Genomic DNA, 21681 nt, shown 5'->3' on the forward strand with positions numbered 1-21681 from the left:
GTTCCAAGTGGTGAAAAATGATACCAAGTATTTCGAAGCAGATATGAGTTTGCTAAAAGTCTGTGATGTATTGAGTTATATATATATATAATAAGATGGTACGGGGTTTTCTGGTTAAGTACGAGAATAATTCGAACCGTTTTCCAGATATCGGAAAACACGAATTTTTGAATTGAAAGTTTCTTTAACATTAATATAGAAATAACATCCGGACCTAGTGCTTTTCGTTTTAGTGATAATGTTATCGAACTTACAAGAGGTAAAGGAGTATCGCTGAAGATCTCGGGAAGATTCATAGTTCTTTGAACTATAGTTGTTTTAGGATGTCTCGTTTTATGTCGACTAGAGCAAGGAAATAACTAAAATTCCATGAACAGATTTTATATTTAAGCAGCTTACAATATGATTACATTACCCAAAAAAAAACTTACATTCTCATACAAATAATTAATTTATTAATTTTTATATATTAGCGTGCTACATGGCAGCTTTTACTTTATTTATAGAGTTTGTTTTTTTACTTCTTAATATCGCATTTTGAATTTTTGTTTATTAGGTAAGAGCAGTGTAGACAGCTTGTTTAATTTTAACAAATACTTTGTATTTTGTTAACTAAAAATTTTCTTTTAATAGAAATTAAACACAATGGCTTAAAAATAAGAAATTAAATCGAAAATGAAAGAAAAAAAACTATTCTTTAACTTACAAAGAAAGAAAATATTAGTAATTAGAAAAAAAAGAAAACCATGCAAGAAGCTTAGAGAGTGCTGCATCATCATACAATTATAATAAAATTAATATTTAAGCATCATTTTAGTTAAATCTTGTACGGTTGAAATTTCTCCAACAGAAATTTAAGGAGATCATCTTAAATAAATCATTAAACACACATACACATATTTCACAGAAAGAATTCACATTTCACTCCAGCAGTTATCAACTCAGACGTTTCAAACTTCAATCTAAACTATATCTCTAGGAGCACTTAAGAAATGTATGGTATTCGAAACTTGATGGGTAATTTCACTTAAAGTTTCTTTGTGAACACCACCAAACAATATTAGTTCACCGTGGCCGGGAACCATGGTAGAGAGAATAAGTCTTTCGGGAGCTCCGGGTATGACACCATAATTCTTATATTCCAACCACTCCAAATAGGGATCCAATTCCGATAGAGCATGCGACAGATCACATACAAACAGTGAGAGTACATTACGTTTAATGCGTTTGGGTGAAGGTTCCTTAATGGATTTCTGCTCAGCCATGGCATTGCGTCGCGAGTTACGCAAAGCATTCATTTTCTCCTCCATGCGGCGTATGCGTTCATTGTGATCTTTCGATAAGGATCTTGGACGGTTTTGTACATTGAAGGCTGCCATACGAAATGGATCTTCGTATAGCTCATCAAATCTTTTAGGCAGTAAAGGTTCATTTTCGCGACATCTTAAAGCGAGATTACGCTGCAGTCGATTAGCCGCTTCTTGATCCAGACCACCACCTACGCCAGCACCGCCATTACGACCAACAGCTAAAACATCGTTGTCATTACGCGTAGAGGCGGAGCCATTCAGACGTGGTGACGTGGCCAGACCCGAAGTGGAAGGACGATTGTGATTTCTTTCTTCCGGCGAAGTGTGTAGCTCTCTAATGCTGCCACTACGTGGTTGAAAATTGCTATTTTGATTGTGATTGTTAATGAAATTATTATTGCTTGCATTTTGTTGATGCTGATTTAAAATTGCTCTACGCTGAGCAAAGTACTGATCATCCGGTCCTTCACGTGGTATATTACCAGCACCATTTAAGCGATTATTTTGTAAACGATTGTGATTATGGGCGGGTATTCGTATCACCGGATTAGCATTGCCGCCCCCACCTACTGGTCTATTAAGCGGATTATTGTGCTGATTTTGACCACGGGCCGCTAAACGTGGCGCTGGAAGACCGCCACCTACAGGAACTCTAGTTTGTTTCATCAATTGAAAATCTTGAGGCATATTTGGAGTAGGTCCTAAAACTACCAATTTCGAGTCTATTTTACAGGCAGGATTACACCACATATGAGAAGCGGAAAACTTTTTATTACGCACTGGTATCGATTTCCACATCCATAAATCTCTCGTCATATCCAGCAGCCAAGCATCTGAATATACACTATTAGGACCACCACAACCACCCACTATAAGTAAATGTTTCTCGTCTAAAACCAATTGAAATTGACCATAACGTGCTGGTGGCTTAATACTACCCAAAAACAAGGGCTGCCACCAGCGATGCTCCTTCAAATCTAAACACCAAGTTTCATTAGAATTCGAATTGACACCATCCGATATTTGATAGCCACCAAATATCACCATAATATCACCATGAACACTGGCAGAATGTCCAGCAATGGGTGGTGGTCTTGACATGGTCATTACCACAGACCAACGATTTGTCGCCAAGTCATAGTAGTGTAATTCATCGAACAAACACCAAGGCTGGTAGGGAGGATGCAAAGAGGGATAACGCCAACCACCAAACAGTACTAGTTGTTCTTTCCACGCCACCATTGAGGCACTGCCTTTGGGCGATGGATACGAACCCATGGACAAGGGACGTTCCCAACGCATTTCCGATAAATCGAAACGCCAAAGATCGTTAAATGTTGTATCGGATGAAGAACCGCCACCAAAAATGTACATCGAATTACCATGACGTACAGCGGAATGCGAAAAACGTCCAGCTATTATAGGTGTTGTGGGACTATTGCAAATGCTGCCATTATTGGCCTCGATAGAGGTAGCCGTTTGTTGGGAGAATACCTGCCAACACAAACGAAAATCTTGTAAGCCTTTGTGCAGATTAATACGCGAACGCCGTATAAGATCTATAATTGGAGAAGGAGAAGTTGGTGAAAATGAGATATCAATGAAAATATTACTTTCACAGAAGTGAAATTATTGCTTTAAATTTGAAAGAAAATCCTTTCCAATAGTATAAATATGTTTTTTTTTTTTAATAGGCACAGTTCATTGACCACATAAAATGCATTGGAATGTATTGTCAAACGAAAACAGAAAAATAAAAATATGTATTTGTGAGATAAATAAAATTGTATTCCATAAACAAGCTAATAAAAAATTTATACATATTCTTTTACCCAAACCAGTGTCTATTCGTATATATTTATGGGTTATTAAAATCTTGGAGATATTTTAAGAAAAAACAACAACAAAAACAAATAGCATCAACAAAGTTCATTGTAAATTTTATATTGACTAAAGTAGACTCCTTAGAAATTATTATAATGTAACACATTTTATCATTTATATCACCCTTTGTTCACTAAGACATATTCGAATAGCATGAACTCAACAATTTGTGTGTTTCCAAGTGTAGTATCTTCTGATTGACTATAGGTTTAGATACTATCGAATATACAGAAGAGACATGTCATATTTCTTCACTAGGGCATATTCGAATAGCATGAAATGAACACTTTTTGTGTTTCCAAGAGTAGTACCTTCTGATTGATTATAAGTTTAAGTTCTATCGAATGTACAGAATGAACACTTGAATCTTCAACCTTAAAAGCCAACTGTATACTTTTTATCCATATAATCCATATAAAACGACTTACTTATTCATTTGTTTAATCAAAATAATCTACTTACTTTTCACAATATCCTGCCATCGTTTACATACTAAACTACAATTTTCCAAATCCTTATAGGGCGGTAAATAGGTTAAAATAAATTCCAACATTTCATCCGGCAACATATTTATATGATACAACAATTTGCCATTGCTTTCGTCTGGACTCTCAGAACCAGCATTACTAGATTCATTATTCATTTGCTCCACCACTACGTGGGCAGTGGCATCTTCAGCATCTGTCCCAACGGCTGAGTTACCATCAACATTAGTGCTGTGATGCTGCTGCTGTTGCAACGACAATAAGGCTTCTGCATTGACCTTGTCATTAGTTGTAGTTGTGCTGGCATTATGACATTGATCCTTAACCTTCATTGTATCATCCATTCTATGTAATAGTTTAGTAGCCTTGTGTGCTTGTAAAATTTGTTGTTATTTGGTATCCTTTTTCTTTACAATTACAATTGACCCCCAAAATGCTGGGGTAATATGAATAAAAAACAAAAATTCTTTCGAATTCCGTAGTCTTTGTTTTTGTCTTCACTGTCAGTGTCTTGCCTCTTCATATACTTTATCCAATTTTTTTTACTTTACGCGATGCTTAAAATTTTTTTTTTTTCAATTGTATCAGAAATTTTATTTGTCACACCTCAATATTTTATGTATTCATTGATTAGTTATTATCCCATACACTTTGCCATTATTTTAATAGGATTTTTATTAATTTTTATACAGTTTTTTCGTTAATTTGTATAGCTATTTTCACAGTTTTTCATTGCTTGTTGCAAATAATTTGACAGTTTGTTTTTTTTATTTGGAAATTTGTTTTGTTTTTTTCTCTTGCTTCAAGAAAGAGAGTTATAACTGTTGTCTATGTAGTGCTTTTGTTACAGATTTTAGTTGTTTTCTAAGTTATGAGGAAAATTAAAAGCAGTGCTTTTCAAAGTGGCCAGCAATTTGTAAATATGTTTTCCGAATAAATGACAAAATAATAATTACTTTTGCCATGAAATCTATTTAAAAAAATCGACATTATTATGTTAAAGAATGTATAACACTGACCTACAAGTCTTCCTCATCATTTTTAAACATTGTATATTTTTTCGACCAGAAAATTTTTAGAATTGTCAACATTGTTTGCACTTATTTTGTTTTTGCAGGGTTACTCATGTATTTTTAAAATGCAATCGTACAGTTGGTTAGAGAGCAGCGTAATTTGTTTAAAATGATAGAAATTAGGGTTCTATAAATCGACTTTCGAATAATCGAACAATCGACTTTTTGTCGAAAAAAGTCGAAAAGTCGAAGTCGACTATTTTGTTCCAAAAAAGTCGATAACTCGACTATCGTCTATGAAAAAAGTCGAAAGTCGAAAAAAGTCGAAAAAAATCGATAAGTCGAAAAAAGTCGAAGAAAGTCGAAAAAAGTCGAAAAGTCGGAAAAAGTCGAAAAGTCGAATATTTTAAAAAAGTGGAAAAGAGGTCAAAAACTCTAAAATAGTGGAAAAACTCGAACAAAGTAAAAAATAGTCGAAAAAAGTCGAAAAAAAGTCGAAAAAAAAGTCGAAATAAGTCAAAAAGTCGTAAAAAATCGAAAAGTCGAAAAGTCGGAAAAAGTTGAAAAAAGTCGGAAAAAGTCGAAAAAAGTCGGAAAAAGTCGAAAAGTCGAAAAAAGTCGAAAAGTCGGAAAAAGTCGACCATTTATAAAATACTAAAAGTCGAAAAGTCGACTTTTAAATAAATGAAAAAGGTTGAAAAATCGACTTTTCATAAAATGGAAAAAGTCGACTTTTAACTAAATGCAAAAAGTCGAAAAGTCGACTTTTCGTTTCAACTATAGAACCCTAATAGAAATACGTTTTTTAAAAGAACTTAAATTATCGTTAATTTTAAAGTTTCGATTCTGAATATAGACTGTTTATGATATGTTCTAAAATTTTAGTTTATGTTAAGTTGAAGAGAGGATATACTACATAAACATCGTGACTGCTGTGACCTCCTTTTGGTAGAAGTTAATTAATTAGTTAAGAGTTAATTGTAGTCATATGTAGGCCTCCATCGTCCCTGTTATGCGCTGCTTTACCAGTGTTCCGGTGGGAATGAAACCTTGACTCCCGTTCGAACGGTTTTGCTTTCGACAGGTTAACTTCTTCAAACTTCCCCCCTTTTATATTAAGTTCTTTATTGCCGATTATCCCCGACTGGCCTGGTGTCTATATGATGAAGTGCTTATCACTAGATTACTGGAAGAAATATTTATTTTTATCACTAGAAGATTACCCTTATTGCTATCTGGTTGTTGGAGAACATGTTACCCTATTTTGGCCCCATATTCAATACAATCCATTTTACACATTTCGTTATAGCACGGACTTTCTGTTTTGTGGCTGGAAAGGTGGAGGTTTATATTTAGATTAACGCGTTTGGATTATAAAATGAAGTCATTTCATTTTGGCGCAAATTCATTGGGGTTTTTGTATATGAAATTCTATTCCAAATTTAAATTCCTAGAATATATTTAGAATACAAATCCTTAACAAATTACCAGCCAATCCCTTCCCATTTTCTTAATCAAAGAAAAATAAAACACATTTTGCCAAATTTTAGTTACAACTTCTGACGATTCTCTAAGATGTATTTAATTCATGTTTGATTTGATTTTTTGTTTTTTTGGAATTTTCACAAAAAGATTTGAAAAATTGTTATTATTAAGAATAGTAGCTTATAATTAAGATAAAGTATGTTTATTTTTTTAAATATTTTGTTTTAATAAGATTTAAGCTAAATACAATTATTAAGAAAAGCATTCATTCATTTGTTTTTTTTTTTTTTTTTTTGTTAAGCCAATAATATTTTTACGTTTATATATTATATATGTTTGTTTTACGATAATAATATTAATAATAGTACACTAAGTTTATTTGTATTGTTGCGGGGGGATAGTAGATGTTGGTTATCTCCCCCTTTTATATTCATCATCACTTTAAAAAAGAAAAAAATTTAAACAAAAGGATGTCGGACAAAACATCCTTTTGTTGTGTATAGATATTATAAAGAGTAAGTATAAAATTGTTGGTATATTTTACGTTTTTTGTAAGTTTTGTTTGTTTGTTGTTGTTGTTTAAGTTAATAAAGTTTGTTATTAAATATTTAGAGAGTGTATATTAAATATTTCTAATATAATATGGAGTAGAAGAGTATAATTTTGTGTATTACAACTACAATATTAATTTAATAATCTTGTGGGATGTTGTGTGTTTAAAGGTTGTTGTTGTTTTTTGTTTAAATTTTAAATGCATCTTCAAGTTCCATATGCTGGTATCCAAAAAAAAAAAACTTCTCTTACTTTTTCTTACTCTACCTTGAGTAATTCAACATCAAAAGTCAAGGTGGCATTTGGTGGGATAACACCAGGATGGCCACGAGAACCATAAGCGTAGTCAGGAGAGCAGATCAACTTGGCACGTTGACCTACAGACAATTGAGCCACGCCCTCATCCCAACCACGGATCACTTCGGACTTGCCGATGGTGAATTTGAAGGGCTTATTACGATCGCGGGACGAATCGAATTTGGTGCCATCATCCAAGGTGCCGGTATAGTGGACAGTAACAACTTGTCCATTCTTGGGATAGGTGCTACCTGTAATTCGTGTTTGTACATCATTATGACAATAGGAATTCAATTAAGCACACACATACACAGCCCCACAAAGAAAAAGTACACATATAGAAAAAAAATAAGAGAAACATAAAATATAGGTTAGTTTGTCTGTCATTCTGGCAAAAATGCACAAATTTATCTTTAACATTTATTGTAAATACACCATATTATAGCTTACCATCACCAGGAGCAATTGGCACAATTTGTACACCCATTTTCTAGTTATTTAATTTGCTTTTTAACAGCTTTAAATAATAAATTTTTATTATCGGCGTTTTACGCGTGCGGTTTTTTTCCGTAAAGAAACAAATTTGGTATAGCAAAAATTTCGAGTCTCGTTTCGGTATCAATATGGCGTTATGGTGTTGTATATAAAAGCTGAAAGTTATGAAATCATTTTTATTACAACGGATAAATTTCATGGTGTTCATGTAGCGATTTTTTGTAGTTACATTAATTAAGCAAAAAACTACAAATTTTAATTAAATTTTATTCTTATAAAAAATGTAGGAAAATATATAATTTATATATTATTAATAATCATTTATAAGAATAGATAAACTTGAATCCTACGTAGTAACTTTTCTCGAAAACAACTTATTTTTTTCTACATGTTAGTATGAAGAAGTTGGTAGTTGGTGTTCTAGTCTGTCAGACCGAAGGCCATGGGTTCGATTCCCTACAGAGATACAACAGGCCCGCTGGATGCCTCCTCCTTTCAATCTAACTAGTTGACTTTGAATGCAAAGTATACTTTATATTCGGGGATCTGATAACAATTTTAAAACTTAAAACTAGAAAACATATAGACGTATACATATTGATTTTGTTATTTCCTTTGTAACATTGCTCTTAGACCCATAATATTCGGGATTCTTTCTAAAGTGCCTTGAAGAACTATTTGCACAAAGTTATTTTTACCACTTCTGTCACATGGGGGGCGGTTGGTGACGTAATGAATCGTATTTCATAGTTCAGTTCAGTCAGGTTGTCTGGGGAAACAGCGACAAACAGATGATAGAAATGTCTGGGGAAACGCCATTCTCGTAGAAAATTCCTCATTTATGGCAGCGAATTCCGATAAGTCTTTCTGGAAATACTGCGTGGATCGTGACAACTGTCACCGGGAGATTATTTTAAGATTTGGTCCAGGGGATGTTTTTGGGCAATATTCAGTCCGGGGGAGTGGATTTTGGACATGGAATCGTAATTTAAGGTGTAATTGCGCTGGTGTTTTGGGGCTGTAAACTACAATATACATACATACTCCTATGAAGCTGGGGGTCAGCTGTTGCTGTTGCAACACGACTGCGGCCAAAACTTCTTTCCTGTGGAAGAAACCCTTATGTTTATTATAGGACTGAGGTAATATTACGCTTTGGGCGTTCTCAGCATACTGAACAAAGTAGATGGATATGTCATGTCCTATGGGATAACATCCAATTTTGGGGTAATAAAGTGGGACTATTTGGGTCGACTGCCTTAGTACCCAACCCTAAAATAAACTCAAAATCGTGGAATATTTACAAAACACATAATTTTACATCTTTTTAAGTGGAATTTTTACAACAAAGTTTAAATAATCATTGTTTTATGAGTAAAATCTTGTTTAAAATCACTCATGCTGGCCTCTAGTATTTTTCCCTCCTTCTTTGAATTAAAAACAATTTACAATAAAAACTCTTTAATTTATTTCAAACATTATAAACAAATTATGTAGGCAATTAAATAATATCAGAAGACAAAATAATAATAATGATGTAAAAAGCCTTAAACAAAATTAGGAAACTAAAGTAAATGGTAAGAAAATAACTTAAATAAATTATAATTACTACAAATTCAAAAAAATCATAAACGTAAAATCCTAACAGAAGTATTGCACGCTTAAATTAAAATTTAAAAATTTCATTTGCTTAAAAAAAAATAATTTAAAAAAGAAACACAGTTATAATTTAAAAAAAAATTTTTTTTTTTTGGTTACTATACCAACTTAAGTTTAAGAATGTTAAAATTCAGTTATTTTTATTGTTATTATTATGTATTTATGGGGTAGTTAGTTAAAGAATAGGTTATATACAATATTTATATGTAGTATATGTACTAAATAGTTGTTAATTTATATTTAATTATATGTTTAGAGAGAAGTTTATGCTGAGAGAGATATAAAAGGATGTGTGAGCTTTGGTAACAGGCATGGACAATTTAATACATTTTAAGTAGTTTTTGATATCGAAAAATACCGCTGAACCTCTACGACTTATTCCGTACTTATTCTTACTGATAAACTTTTGATAAAGTCCATAATTTAGTGTATAGTCTAGTCTATAGTTTAGTCTATAGTCTAGTCTATAATTTAGTCTATAGTCTATTCTATAGTTAAGTCTATAGTCTAGTCTATAGCCTAGTTTATAGTCTAGTCTATAGTCCAGTCTATAGTCTAGTCTATAGACTAGTTATTAGTCTAGTCTATAGACTAGTTTATAGTCTAGTCTATAGACTAGTTTATAGTCTAGTCTATAGACTAGTTTATAGTCTAGTCTATAGACTAGTTTATAGTCTAGTCTATAGACTAGTTCATAGTCTAGTCTATAGACTAGTTTATAGTCTAGTCTATAGTCTAGTCAATAGTCTAGTCTATAGACTAGTCAATAGTCTAGTCTATAGTCTAGTCTATAGTCTAGTTTATAGTCCAGTCTATAGTCTAGTCTATAGTCTAGTCTATAGTCTAGTCTATAGTCTAGTCTATAGTCCAGTCTATAGTCTAGTCTATAGTCTAGTCTATAGTCTAGTCTATAGTCTAGTCTATAGTCTAGTCTATAGTCTAGTCTATAGTCTAGTCTATAGTCTAGTCTATAGACTAGTTATTAGTCTAGTCTATAGACTAGTTTATAGTCTAGTCTATAGACTAGTTTATAGTCTAGTCTATAGTCTAGTCAATAGTCTAGTCTATAGTCTAGTCTATAGTCTAGTTTATAGTCCAGTCTATAGTCTAGTCTATAGTCTAGTCTATAGTCTAGTCTATAGTCTAGTCAATAGTCTAGTCTATAGTCTAGTCTATAGTCTAGTCTATAGTCTAGTCTATAGTCTAGTCTATAGTCTAGTCTATAGTCTAGTCTATAGTCTAGTCTATAGTCTAGTCTATAGTCTAGTCTATAGTCTAGTCTATAGTCTAGTCTATAGTCTAGTCTATAGTCTAGTCTATAGTCTAGTCTATAGTCTAGTCTATAGTCTAGTCTATAGTCTAGTCTATAGTCTAGTCTATAGTCTAGTCTATAGTCTAGTCTATAGTCTAGTCTATAGACTAGTTATTAGTCTAGTCTATAGACTAGTTTATAGTCTAGTCTATAGACTAGTTCATAGTCTAGTCTATAGACTAGTTCATAGTCTAGTCTATAGACTAGTTCATAGTCTAGTCTATAGTCTAGTATATAGTCTAGTATATAGTCTAGTATATAGTCTAGTCTATAGTCCAGTCTATAGTCTAGTAAATAGTCTAGTCTATAGTCTAGTCTATAGTCCAGTCTATAGTCCAGTCTAGTATATAGTCTAGTCTATAGTCCAGTCTATAGTCCAGTCTATAGTCCAGTCTAGTCTATAGTCCAGTCTATAGTCCAGTCTAGTCTATAGTCTAGTCTATAGTCTAGTCTATAGTCTAGTCTATAGTCTAGTCTATAGTCTAGTCTATAGTCTAGTCTATAGTCTAGTCTATAGTCTAGTCTATAGTCTAGTCTATAGTCTAGTCTATAGTCTAGTCTATAGTCTAGTCTATAGTCTAGTCTATAGTCTAGTCTATAGTCTAGTCTATAGTCTAGTCTATAGTCTAGTCTATAGTCTAGTCTATAGTCTAGTCTATAGTCTAGTCTATAGTCTAGTCTATAGTCTAGTCTAGTCTAGTCTAGTCTATAGTCTAGTCTAGTCTATAGTCTAGTCTATAGTCTAGTCTATAGTCTAGTCTATAGTCTAGTCTATAGTCTAGTCTATAGTCTAGTCTATAGTCTAGTCTATAGTCTAGTCTATAGTCTAGTCTATAGTCTAGTCTATAGTCTAGTCTATAGTCTAGTCTATAGTCTAGTCTATAGTCTAGTATACAGTCTAGTTATAGCCTATTCTATAGTCTAGTCTATAGTCTAGTTTATAGCCTATTCTAGTCTATAGTCTAGTCTATAGTCTAGTCCATAATCTAGTCTATAGTCTAGTCTATAGTCTAGTCTATAGTCTAGTCTATAGTCTAGTCTATAGTCTAGTCTATAGTCTAGTCTATAGTCTAGTCTATAGTCTAGTCTATAGTCTAGTCTATAGTCTAGTCTATAGTCTAGTCTATAGTCTAGTCTATAGTCTAGTCTATAGTCTAGTCTATAGTCTAGTCTATAGTCTAGTCTATAGTCTAGTCTATAGTCTAGTCTATAGTCTTAGTCTAGTATACAGTCTAGTTTATAGCCTATTCTATAGTCTAGTCTATAGTCTAGTTTATAGCCTATTCTAGTCTATAGTCTAGTCTATAGTCTAGTCCATAATCTAGTCTATAGTCTAGTCTATAGTCTAGTTTATAGCCTATTCTATAGTCTAGTCTATAGTCTAGTCTATAGTCTAGTCTATTGTCTAGTCTATAGTCTAGTCTATAGTCTAGTCTATAGCCTATTCTATAGTCTAGTTTATAGCCTATTCTATAGTCTAGTCTATAGCCTATTCTATAGTCTAGTCTAGTCTATAGTCTAGTCTATAGTCTAGTCTATAGTCTAGTCCATAATCTAGCCTATAGTCTAGTCTACAGTCTAGTCTATAGTCTAGTCTACAGTCTAGTCTATAGTCTAGTCCATAGTCTACTCTATTGATTAGTCTGCAGTCTAGCCTATAGTTTAGTCTATAGTATAGTCTATAGTATATTCTATAGTATAGTCTAGTCTATAGCCTATTCTATAGTCTAGTCTATAGTCTAGTTTAGTCTGTAGTCTAGTCTATAGTCTAGTCTATAGTCTAGACTACAGTCTAGTCTATATTCTAGTCCATAGACTATTCTAGTAAAAACTTAGTTTAGTACTTTAAAACCTAAAAAGTACTCACTCTTTTTATTATAAGTTAGTAATATTTCAAAATTACAATTTTCCATGCCTGTGTTGCAATGAAATTCTCGTTTGTTTTTTGTTTTTGTTAAATATTAATACAATTTTTTAAATTAAAAATTTTACTTAAAATATTGCTCAGACTTGACTTTATATTACAAACATAGATCTACAACTAATTACACTGTATTATGTATGTTTTCTTTGTTATTATTATTTAGACTAAATTTATATTACAATTTACGTATAATTCATTTAGTTTTAATTCATGATAATGGTTATTATTGTACTGTATTATATTTTTTTAAATTAATATTAATATATTTAAATGTTTTATATATAAAATTAGTTTTTTTTTTTTTGTTTGAATATGTATCTTAGTATTTAAACATTTTATTAATAAATTTTTCTAATTTTAGTTTTTTTTTACATGCATATACTTTTAGTTTTTAATTGATAATTATTACTTTTAACATTTTAATGTTGATTTTGGTAAGTGAGAGGGTAATTTTTGTTTGTTTTTAATTTTTAAATTGTAGGTTTTTAAATTTAATATTTTTATGTTTTTTTTTGCAGTTTTGTTATAAATTTCTTTTTATAATAAAAATAAATTTTTCTATATACTTTTGTTTTTACTCTAACAAATTGTATTTGTTGTTTAAATAATATTTTAAAATTACAAATTTAATGTGAAAATAACTCCTGGTTAAATAGGTTTTCTTAAAAAACCTTATTTTTGTTTAAATCATTTTTTGAAATCTAAATTATATTCCAAAACAACGAAAATTTTAAAGCTTTTGAAATCCTCTCTTTGAAAATGATTTCATTACATTAAATACTGCTTTATGTTAATAAATTAAAATCTTTATCTTTATTTTTAATAAAATACAAAATAATTGTTAAGATAGTTTTAAAATTATTAAAACAACTTATTTTACCATTAAATTAAAATTAAGGAAAAATGGCATATTATTTAATAAAATTTAAGGGTTTTCTTATCATATAATATTAATTTCATTCGAGTCTATTTTTTTGTTTTATTAATAATTAAAAATATTGTTTATAAACTTCATGCAAATACATATTTTGTTTTGTACAAAATGCTTTATTTTTTTTTTCTCTTGCATTAAATGTTATTTAATAATTATTTAATTTAATTTTGCAACTAAACTAATAAAACAATAAATATATAAAGGAACATATTAAGTATTTGGGTAACTTTAAACTAAAAACTTGTTTAAATTATAAACTTAATAAAATAAAAAACATTTTTACTTTTTCTGAGTATTTTATATAAAAAACAGTGTGATAAATGGTTTTTAAACCTTAAACGCAAGTTAGGCAAATTTGTATTTTATTGTAGAGCCAAAGACACTGAAGTTTCATTAGAATTATTACGAGCAAGTAACACCAATGAAATATTTGGTTCCAGAACTGTAGGTTACAGTCGGTGATATCAACGTTTAAGCTGCTTCTATAGACCAGTTTTAGTTATCAGACTATAGAGAAGTCTGTAAGTCAGACCATAGAGCAATATATTGACTAGTCTATAGATCAAACTATAGATAAGATAGGACAGTCCATAGATCATCATAAAGATCAGGCTATTGGCCATTCTATAGACTTGTCTATAGTCTATGCTGCAGATAAGGCTATAAATAAGTCTATAGATCAGACTATAGCTCAGTCTATAGATCAGACTATAGCCCAGTTTATACTCTATATCCCAGTCTATAGATCAGACTATAGCCCAGTCTATAGATCAAAATATATAGTCTAAATTATATTCTTTATATCAGATTGAAGATCCAAATAAAGATCTTACTATAGTACACTCTATAGATCAGCTTGGAGATGTAAATCATTCTATTGACTTGCCTATAGAATAGTCTGTAGATCAGACTATAGACAATTCTTTAGAACAGAATATAGTCTGATTTATAGTCCGTATATCAGATTATAGATCAGTTTATAGACCAGATTATATATCAGTTTATGATCAACAATAATCCTGTACGTACATCAGACTACAGACCAGTCTATAGATTAGACTATACATCCGTCTATAAATAAGGTTATAAGACCAGTCTATATGTCTAAAGGCCAGTCTATAGACTAGTATATGGATCAGACTATAGACTAGTCTTTAGTTCAGTCTCTAGATCTTACTATAGTCCAGTCTGTATATCATACTATAAGCCAGTCTAAATATCAGTCTGTATACCAGTCTATAGATCGGTCCATTCTATTGATTAGACTACAATCCAGTCAGATGATCATATTATATATATCTATAGATCAGTCTATATATCATGTTATATATGAGTCCATAGATCAGACTACAGGCTTGTTTGTAGATCATATTATAAAGTTATCTGTATATCAGATAGTCCTGTCTATAGATCAAGTCTATGGATTAGTGTATAGATCTAAATACTATAGGCCATAACACTATAGATCCCTCTATACACAAGTATGTAGATCAACAATTGAACAGATTAGTCTATACAGACTAAGATTATTGGTCAGTTTATAGGCCAGGCTGCAGACCAGGCTACAGATCAGTCTATAAATTATATTATAGACCAGTATATAGACCATACTATAGATCTGTCTATAGACCGTTCTATAGATCAGACTGCAAGCTACTGAAGATCAGATTACACATCTATAGATCAGTCTAAAGATTAGGCTATAGATCTGTTTACAGATCAGACTACAGACCTGTTTGTAGTTCATATTATAAAGAAGTCTATAGATCAGACTATAATCCAGTCTGTATATCAGACTATAGATCAGGAAATATACTAAAATTTTATATTTCTCCTCCTTTTTTTTAATAATGTAATATGTTTTTATTTGACATTGAAACACTTTTTTGATCTTGCATATTTGCAAGACTTATTTGTAATGATATTAAGGATTGCAAATTAGATGGGCAATAGTAAATGATAATGTTGTATAGCAAACTGTATTATTAATGTTTTCAATATTAGACTTATTTACCATTAAGAGTAAAAGCGTCTGCTTTAAAATGTCCATTTTTATTTGTGATGCAAATGTGGTAAATGCGTTATATTTCGAGAATATTTTGATATCTTATTTATTCTTTTTCAAACAAAATTACACAATTAAACAACAAACATCATTATTTGAGCAATCTGATTAAAAAGTTAACTTTAATGTTAAACTTTAAAAAGAAAAAAATGATTAACATTTCTAGAGAAGCAAAGTAGTTTTAATAATTAGATGTTTTAATTTGATAAAACTATATTGAACAACAAATATTTGCTAATAATATTGTAATATGATAAATTCTTTAACACATTTTGTATAAACTTTTAGAAAAATGAAATAAAAAAATCTGCCGGCAAATTCTAAATTACAAACTAGAGTATTAAATTATACGAATATATAAAAAATAATAAACAACAAAAACAAAGACTAAACAAATTTAAACATTATACTTGCCTTTATATGGACGCTATAAACAACCTACACAATTGGGATTTGAGGGATAACGAAATTCAACTTGACCAATACGATTGGGTATACGCAAATGTGGCGGTAAATGTAAACGATATTTTTCCATGGGTACGCAGCGTTTTGAAGGCATCGGTTGCAATACCATATTGAGTATTTTAACTTGATATTTTTTACTCCTACGATCTTTGTTGTTCTTTTGCGGCGGCACTTTATTAGAGATGGTCATCGTATGATCAATTTCAATGGTATGTTTTTTGGCATTCCAATCATGATTTTCATAATGACAATGTTTTAAAAGTTTATCCTCGTCTAAGAATTTAAAATTACAACAATGGCAAATATATTTTTCACCACCATTACGGCTCAGTCGATTGTGTTGTATTAGATGACGATCTAATTGATGTTGATATTCAAAGTGACCGCCACATTTATAGCAAACATAGCGTCCTTTATTCTGCAAATCCAGGTGATAGTCTAGAAATACTCTTTAGAAAATGAAAACATTGCAATTATTAATAAGTTATGGGAAATTTTTGTTTGAGGACAAACTTACTTGCTGGTAAAACAATAGCCACATTTGTGGCAATAAAACCAAGGCTTTTTAAAATGATAGATATAATCATGCACCATCATGTCATTGAGAGTGGTACAGGTGAATCTACAGTCTGGCACAAAACAGGTTAACGAGTTAAGTCTCACCTCAATTTTTAAGCGTTCAAGTAAATAAAGATCTTTAAAGAAAAGTTAATTCCAATTAATTATACAAAAGTTATATGTTTAAATGTAAAAAAAATGTCTTACCATATTCCTTAAGAGAACGAAATGGTATATCTTCCATATATTCATCAATATAGTTGTCGCTCTGCGACAAATGACTATGTGAACTTATACTGTGCTCTTCCACCCAGTGATTGGTGAAAGATAAACGTTTTGAATACAAAGTATCTGCTTGGGAGACATCGTCTTCTTCGTCTTCATCATCATCATCATCGTCATTCTGTTCTGCCTCTATTTTTTGTTTTTCTTTGTCTTTGTCTTTAGCTTTTAAAATTTTATGTTCCTTGTTTAGTTGTGAAGTAGTTTTGTTACTTTCATTTTCTGTCTCATTGGTGTAAAGATGTTTGTGCCTTTTAACATAATTTGTTATGGTAGATTGACCATCATCGTTGGCTGCTGCCAACTGTTCTGTTGGCTTAATTTTAGGCGGTCTACCTCTTTTGCCAGTTTTTACTTTTTTAACAGTTTCCGCCTTAGAAGATGCTACACTAGGGGCTACTGAAGCTGCCTTTGAATAGGAACGTGTCCTTCTTCTGGCCGGTTTTAGTTCGGGTGATTTAACTTCATTTCTTATATCCTCTAAACCTTTTTCAAAAACTTCCTTTTTGGCTATACATTCCACCCGGTGAAAATCATAATCATTTTGTGAAGTATACTCACCGCTGCAAATGTCACAGTAGTAACGTGGCAAATGTATACGTTTGTGTTGACGTAATTTAGCTAGATTTTCCACTGTAACAGTACAAATATTACAACGATATGTACGCGGCTGATTCGTACAAGTGACACGTTCATTTCCCTCCGAGGCCACAGATATGGTATCCAATTCCAAGCGACTGGCACTGCGTGAACGTGTTGGCATCATTGATTTGGCATAACGATTTTTGGCGCTACAGCGACGCATATGTTTGCGATAGTAATCCTTGCGCCAGTAGGCACGATTACAGTGTGTACATATCATTTGGACGGGTATAACCTGTACACGCTGATAGCTGCGTTTATTATTTTTACCACCCCCACCTGATTCGGTATTTAGTGGGGAAACGGGACGCTCATAATGTATTCTTAACATTGAATCATGTCCGGCATTAGTGGGCGTAGGAGATCTTGATATGGCATCAAATGTTTGATTCGATAATAGATTAGGGGCAGGAGGTGATGCAGTGGCAAGCGGTAAGGTCAAATCATTAGCTGTATCATCACAATAACCAGGAGCATAGCAATTGCGTTGTGGTTGCAGAGTATTCGAGTGATCTGCTGTATCATCCAGTAATGTGGTAGTTACTTGCAGAAAATTATTGGGACTAGTATCGGGTGTGGGTGGAGCTAAAACAACAGTCTGGCTGTGCATAGCCTGTTCGCAACGCATACGTAATTTCGAAGATGATTCGGTTATAGCACCAATATAAACTAAGCAACGAGAACAAACGGCAGCTAAAATTTGTCTGATATCCCAACTCTGAAAGGTGAAATGTGCAGGAAGTTGATTAGGTTATGTGACAAAATTAATAAATCAAGATTTAATAAAAAAAGAAAAAATTATAAACAAGAATGTTAAGCAAATTATACAAATTTTTAGAAATTTTCTGAATAGGAAATAGGTAGATAGAATGATAGATAGGTAGATAGATAGATAGATAGATAGATAGATAGATAGATAGATAGATAGGTAGATAGATAGATAGATAGATAGATAGATAGATAGATAGATAGATAGATAGATAGATAGATAGATAGATAGATAGATAGATAGATAGATAGATAGATAGATAGATAGATAGATAGATAGATAGATAGATAGATAGATAGATAGATAGATAGATAGATAGATAGATAGATAGATAGATAGATAGATAGATAGATAGATAGATAGATAGATAGATAGATAGATAGATAGATAGATAGATAGATAGATAGATAGATAGATAGATAGATAGATAGATAGATAGATAGATAGATAGATAGATAGATAGATAGATAGATAGATAGATAGATAGATAGATAGATAGATAGATAGATAGATAGATAGATAGATAGATAGATAGATAGATAGATAGATAGATAGATAGATAGATAGATAGATAGATAGATAGATAGATAAGATAGATAGATAGATAGATAGATAGATAGATAGATAGATAGATAGATAGATAGATAGATAGATAGATAGATAGATAGATAGATAGATAGATAGATAGATAGATAGATAGATAGATAGATAGATAGATAGATAGATAGATAGATAGATAGATAGATAGATAGATAGATAGATAGAGAGATAAATCATGCAAATTCAATACATTTTTGACATCTGAGTCCATGCGTCTTGTAAAAGTTCCTATCCTAGTCGTGAGAAAATGTTAAAATCTTATTTTACATATTCAGTTACCATTTGAATTTGTTTACATTTTGCATCAAAGAAAGAAAATACTAAGTACCAATAGTTTTTCAATTAGGTGGCTAATAAAAAGACAACTAAACTTAATTTAAGGGTTTCAGAAGACATTAAAATCTTCAAAAAACTCTTGGAATAAAAGCACGGATAGTAAACACCTTCATAAAACTGTACAAAATACATTATGGCTTTCACTTTCTTAAGCCAAATATTACTACTAACCAAACATTAGTAAAAGCATCCACAAATTTTCAAAACAAAAGCAAAAAAATAAAACCAATTTCTTTAAGAATTTCTTAATGTTTAACATACGTCACTTACTGGCAGTCTCGTAATATCACTGACAGTCAATACGGTTGCATGACTATTTTGCAGATTAACACAAACTTCATCCTTGCGACAGCACATATTACACACCGTCGTTGTCGGCGGTACGTCCGTTTTGCCGGAAGCATTATTTTTTGTTGCCTGCACTGTCTTGTTATCATGATGTTTGAAGGCAGCATTTAGCAGTTGTTGCTGTTCCGGTCCCGATTCATTATTGGTGTCCACCTGCAGGGGTGCTGCAGGCATTGAGGTTGCCGTCGATCGTGACCGTCGCAGCAGTCGTATTAGATTTCTTTTTTGACATGCACTTATTCCACTTGACTGCTGCTGATGAGGATCGTTCACAACACTCGCACTAATTTTATTGTCGTCTTCATTCATAATATACAATAAGAATTATTTAAGTTTTTTTCTTCTTTTCTTTTCAATTTTTTTTTCAGGCCGTTTTGTTTTCTTCACAAAATTATTTTTTCTCACACAATTTTTGCTTTTTGTTTGTATTTTATTTGTTTGAAATATGTCATGCCGTTAGCACTGGCTTTAGAATGGTAAATATTTGTTAATTATTTTTTCTATTTTAAGGTGTAAAATTTATTAAAAATAATATTAAATATTTCACAAAATAAATTTTTTCTCTTCAGCCGCAGCACTCTTTGACTTTATTGTATGTTTGACATAACGTTGTTGTTGTAGTAGCATTTGCTATAATTTTTCAATGTCAAAACAAAGTAGCGTTGTATTTTGAAAGCTAGCTGGGGCGTGTTTACACCACACGTGTTTGTGATTACACTGTAAAAATGATGATAATGATGTTTGGTTAGAAAGAAAAAAAAACATTTATTCATTAAAATAAGAAAATGTAAATAACTTTGGAAATAATTATTTGAAGTTTATATTTTGGTATCGCCTTCGAATTTAATTCCAATACCGCTATTAAAAAGTATTTTATTTAAATGTTATCGATTACGCTTATCAAAGACACTGTTAATCGGTTTAATTTTACACTGACTACTAGATGACGCAGCGTATTGTGAGACATGTTTCAGCTGTGCTCAAACATAGATGGCGCAATACAACATACTATTGTCAAAAACATAAATTGTAAGCAGACGTAGCCTACAGATGTCTTTGAGTTTCCAGAATGTCAAATTACATATGAAAAAAATTTGACATTTATTGAAACCACATAGAAATAATTTTACAAATTGTCACTCGCTGTCACCTTATCATTCAAGTTGCTATACTATCATTTAATACAATGACTCTCAAACTGTGGAAGGTTTGTGTCTTGAATAATTGGAAATTTTTCCAACTTTGAGTTGGAAATTGGAAATTTTTGCTGAGGCTCAGCAAAAATTTCCAACAAACGTTTTTTTTATATGAACTCAGCAAGCTACTGAGAGGTGGGGTATCTCAGCAAAATTGTCCGTTAAGAAATGTACGTGTTTGTGTGTCGATCCCAGCAAATTTTGCTGAGGTCGATTGGCTCAGCAAAAATTTCCATTTTAAAATGGAAATGATGATATTGGAAATGGAAATGACGCTACGTTGGCGTGGAATTGATGCATTTTGTTATTCTTTGAATGATCATTTTTAATCAAAATTATATAAATTTGAATAATTCAATTATTTATTGTTTGTTTTGCTCCATGGATATTTAATTTGGGGATGATTAAGTGGCGCTGGCGGCGAATGCCTTGGATCGACCTCAGGCAATTTAAATGCTGGTGTTCTAAATATAATCGTCGTACCCCTATATAGGGATACTGCAGTTCTCAATAAAGAACGTCCCTATTATTGGGATACTATAGTTAAAATATTAGGAATAATCATTATTTGCAATCTCTTATAAAATCTGGTAGAAAAACTCACATGATTGTCTTGTTCAAAATTTTCTCGGAATTTTTAGTTTAAAGGTTTATTTATACCCAAAAGAGTTTGTAACACATTGAAATATTGCTCATAGATCCACAAAAGTGTATATATTCTGGGTCCTTATTAAATTTTAAGACGATCTAGCCATGTCCGTCTGTCTGCTGAAAGAACGATAGAGTCCGAACGAGAAGGGCTAAGGAGCTGGAATTTTATACACATTTTTTTTATTTATGCAGTTTGTTTGGTATTGAAAATGGGCAATATCGGTCCACGTTTTCGCATAGCACCCATACAAGTGGCCCCCCGAAAAAAAGCTTTAACAGTCATAACTGTTAAAAAAATAAGAGTATAGCAATGAAATTCGGCATAGTATCGGTCCATAATTGACCCCCCCATATAAGGTCCCCTTCAGAAAATGACATAAACGCCAATTTCTGGCTTAAAAATACGAGTATAGCGATGA

The 21681-nt window shown here is 31.6% G+C and overlaps 3 protein-coding genes across 3 annotated transcripts; all 3 read right to left on the reverse strand.

The window, feature by feature from the left end:
* Positions 1–465: 465 nt before the first annotated feature.
* LOC119601217 lies at positions 466–4460 on the reverse strand. The gene is made up of 2 exons (XM_037952013.1): positions 3657–4460; positions 466–2869 (listed from the first exon to the last, which is right to left on the reverse strand). Exons 1-2 carry the CDS (start codon positions 4021–4023, stop codon positions 963–965), a joined length of 2274 nt encoding a protein of 757 aa, XP_037807941.1. The 5' UTR covers positions 4024–4460; the 3' UTR covers positions 466–962.
* Positions 4461–6236: 1776 nt separating this feature from the next.
* On the reverse strand, positions 6237–7668 carry LOC119601225 (peptidyl-prolyl cis-trans isomerase Fkbp12). The gene is made up of 2 exons (XM_037952026.1): positions 7477–7668; positions 6237–7277 (listed from the first exon to the last, which is right to left on the reverse strand). The coding sequence occupies exons 1-2, from the start codon at positions 7511–7513 to the stop codon at positions 6988–6990; spliced, it is 327 nt and encodes a 108-aa protein (XP_037807954.1). The 5' UTR covers positions 7514–7668; the 3' UTR covers positions 6237–6987.
* A 5772-nt stretch (positions 7669–13440) lies between these two features.
* Positions 13441–20024, reverse strand: LOC119601216. Its single transcript, XM_037952012.1, has 4 exons — positions 19338–20024; positions 16646–18080; positions 16398–16575; positions 13441–16329 (listed from the first exon to the last, which is right to left on the reverse strand). Exons 1-4 carry the CDS (start codon positions 19722–19724, stop codon positions 15843–15845), a joined length of 2487 nt encoding a protein of 828 aa, XP_037807940.1. The 5' UTR covers positions 19725–20024; the 3' UTR covers positions 13441–15842.
* Between the last annotated feature and the right edge of the window lie 1657 nt (positions 20025–21681).

This window comes from Lucilia sericata, unplaced genomic scaffold (assembly GCF_015586225.1).
Source record: "Lucilia sericata isolate MDLA Ls3-8-SP2 unplaced genomic scaffold, ASM1558622v1 Contig000151F_arrow, whole genome shotgun sequence".
NCBI classification, from domain to species: domain Eukaryota; kingdom Metazoa; phylum Arthropoda; class Insecta; order Diptera; family Calliphoridae; genus Lucilia; species Lucilia sericata.

Bases quoted from the DNA above. Each gene is read 5' to 3' on its own strand.
- LOC119601216 (XM_037952012.1), bottom strand. From the start codon at position 19,724: ATGAATGAAGACGACAATAAAATTAGTGCGAGTGTTGTGAACGATCCT. The intron at 16,576-16,645 runs GTAAGACATTTT...TTTTCTTTAAAG, and splicing joins TCGTTCTCTTAAGGAATATG to ATCTTTATTTACTTGAACGC. The intron at 16,330-16,397 runs GTAAGTTTGTCC...CATTTTCTAAAG, and splicing joins GGCTATTGTTTTACCAGCAA to AGTATTTCTAGACTATCACC.
- LOC119601217 (XM_037952013.1), bottom strand. From the start codon at position 4,023: ATGGATGATACAATGAAGGTTAAGGATCAATGTCATAATGCCAGCACA. The intron at 2,870-3,656 runs GTAAGTAGATTA...CTCCAATTATAG, and splicing joins ATGGCAGGATATTGTGAAAA to ATCTTATACGGCGTTCGCGT.
- LOC119601225 (XM_037952026.1), bottom strand. From the start codon at position 7,513: ATGGGTGTACAAATTGTGCCAATTGCTCCTGGTGATG. The intron at 7,278-7,476 runs GTAAGCTATAAT...CACGAATTACAG, and splicing joins GCCAATTGCTCCTGGTGATG to GTAGCACCTATCCCAAGAAT.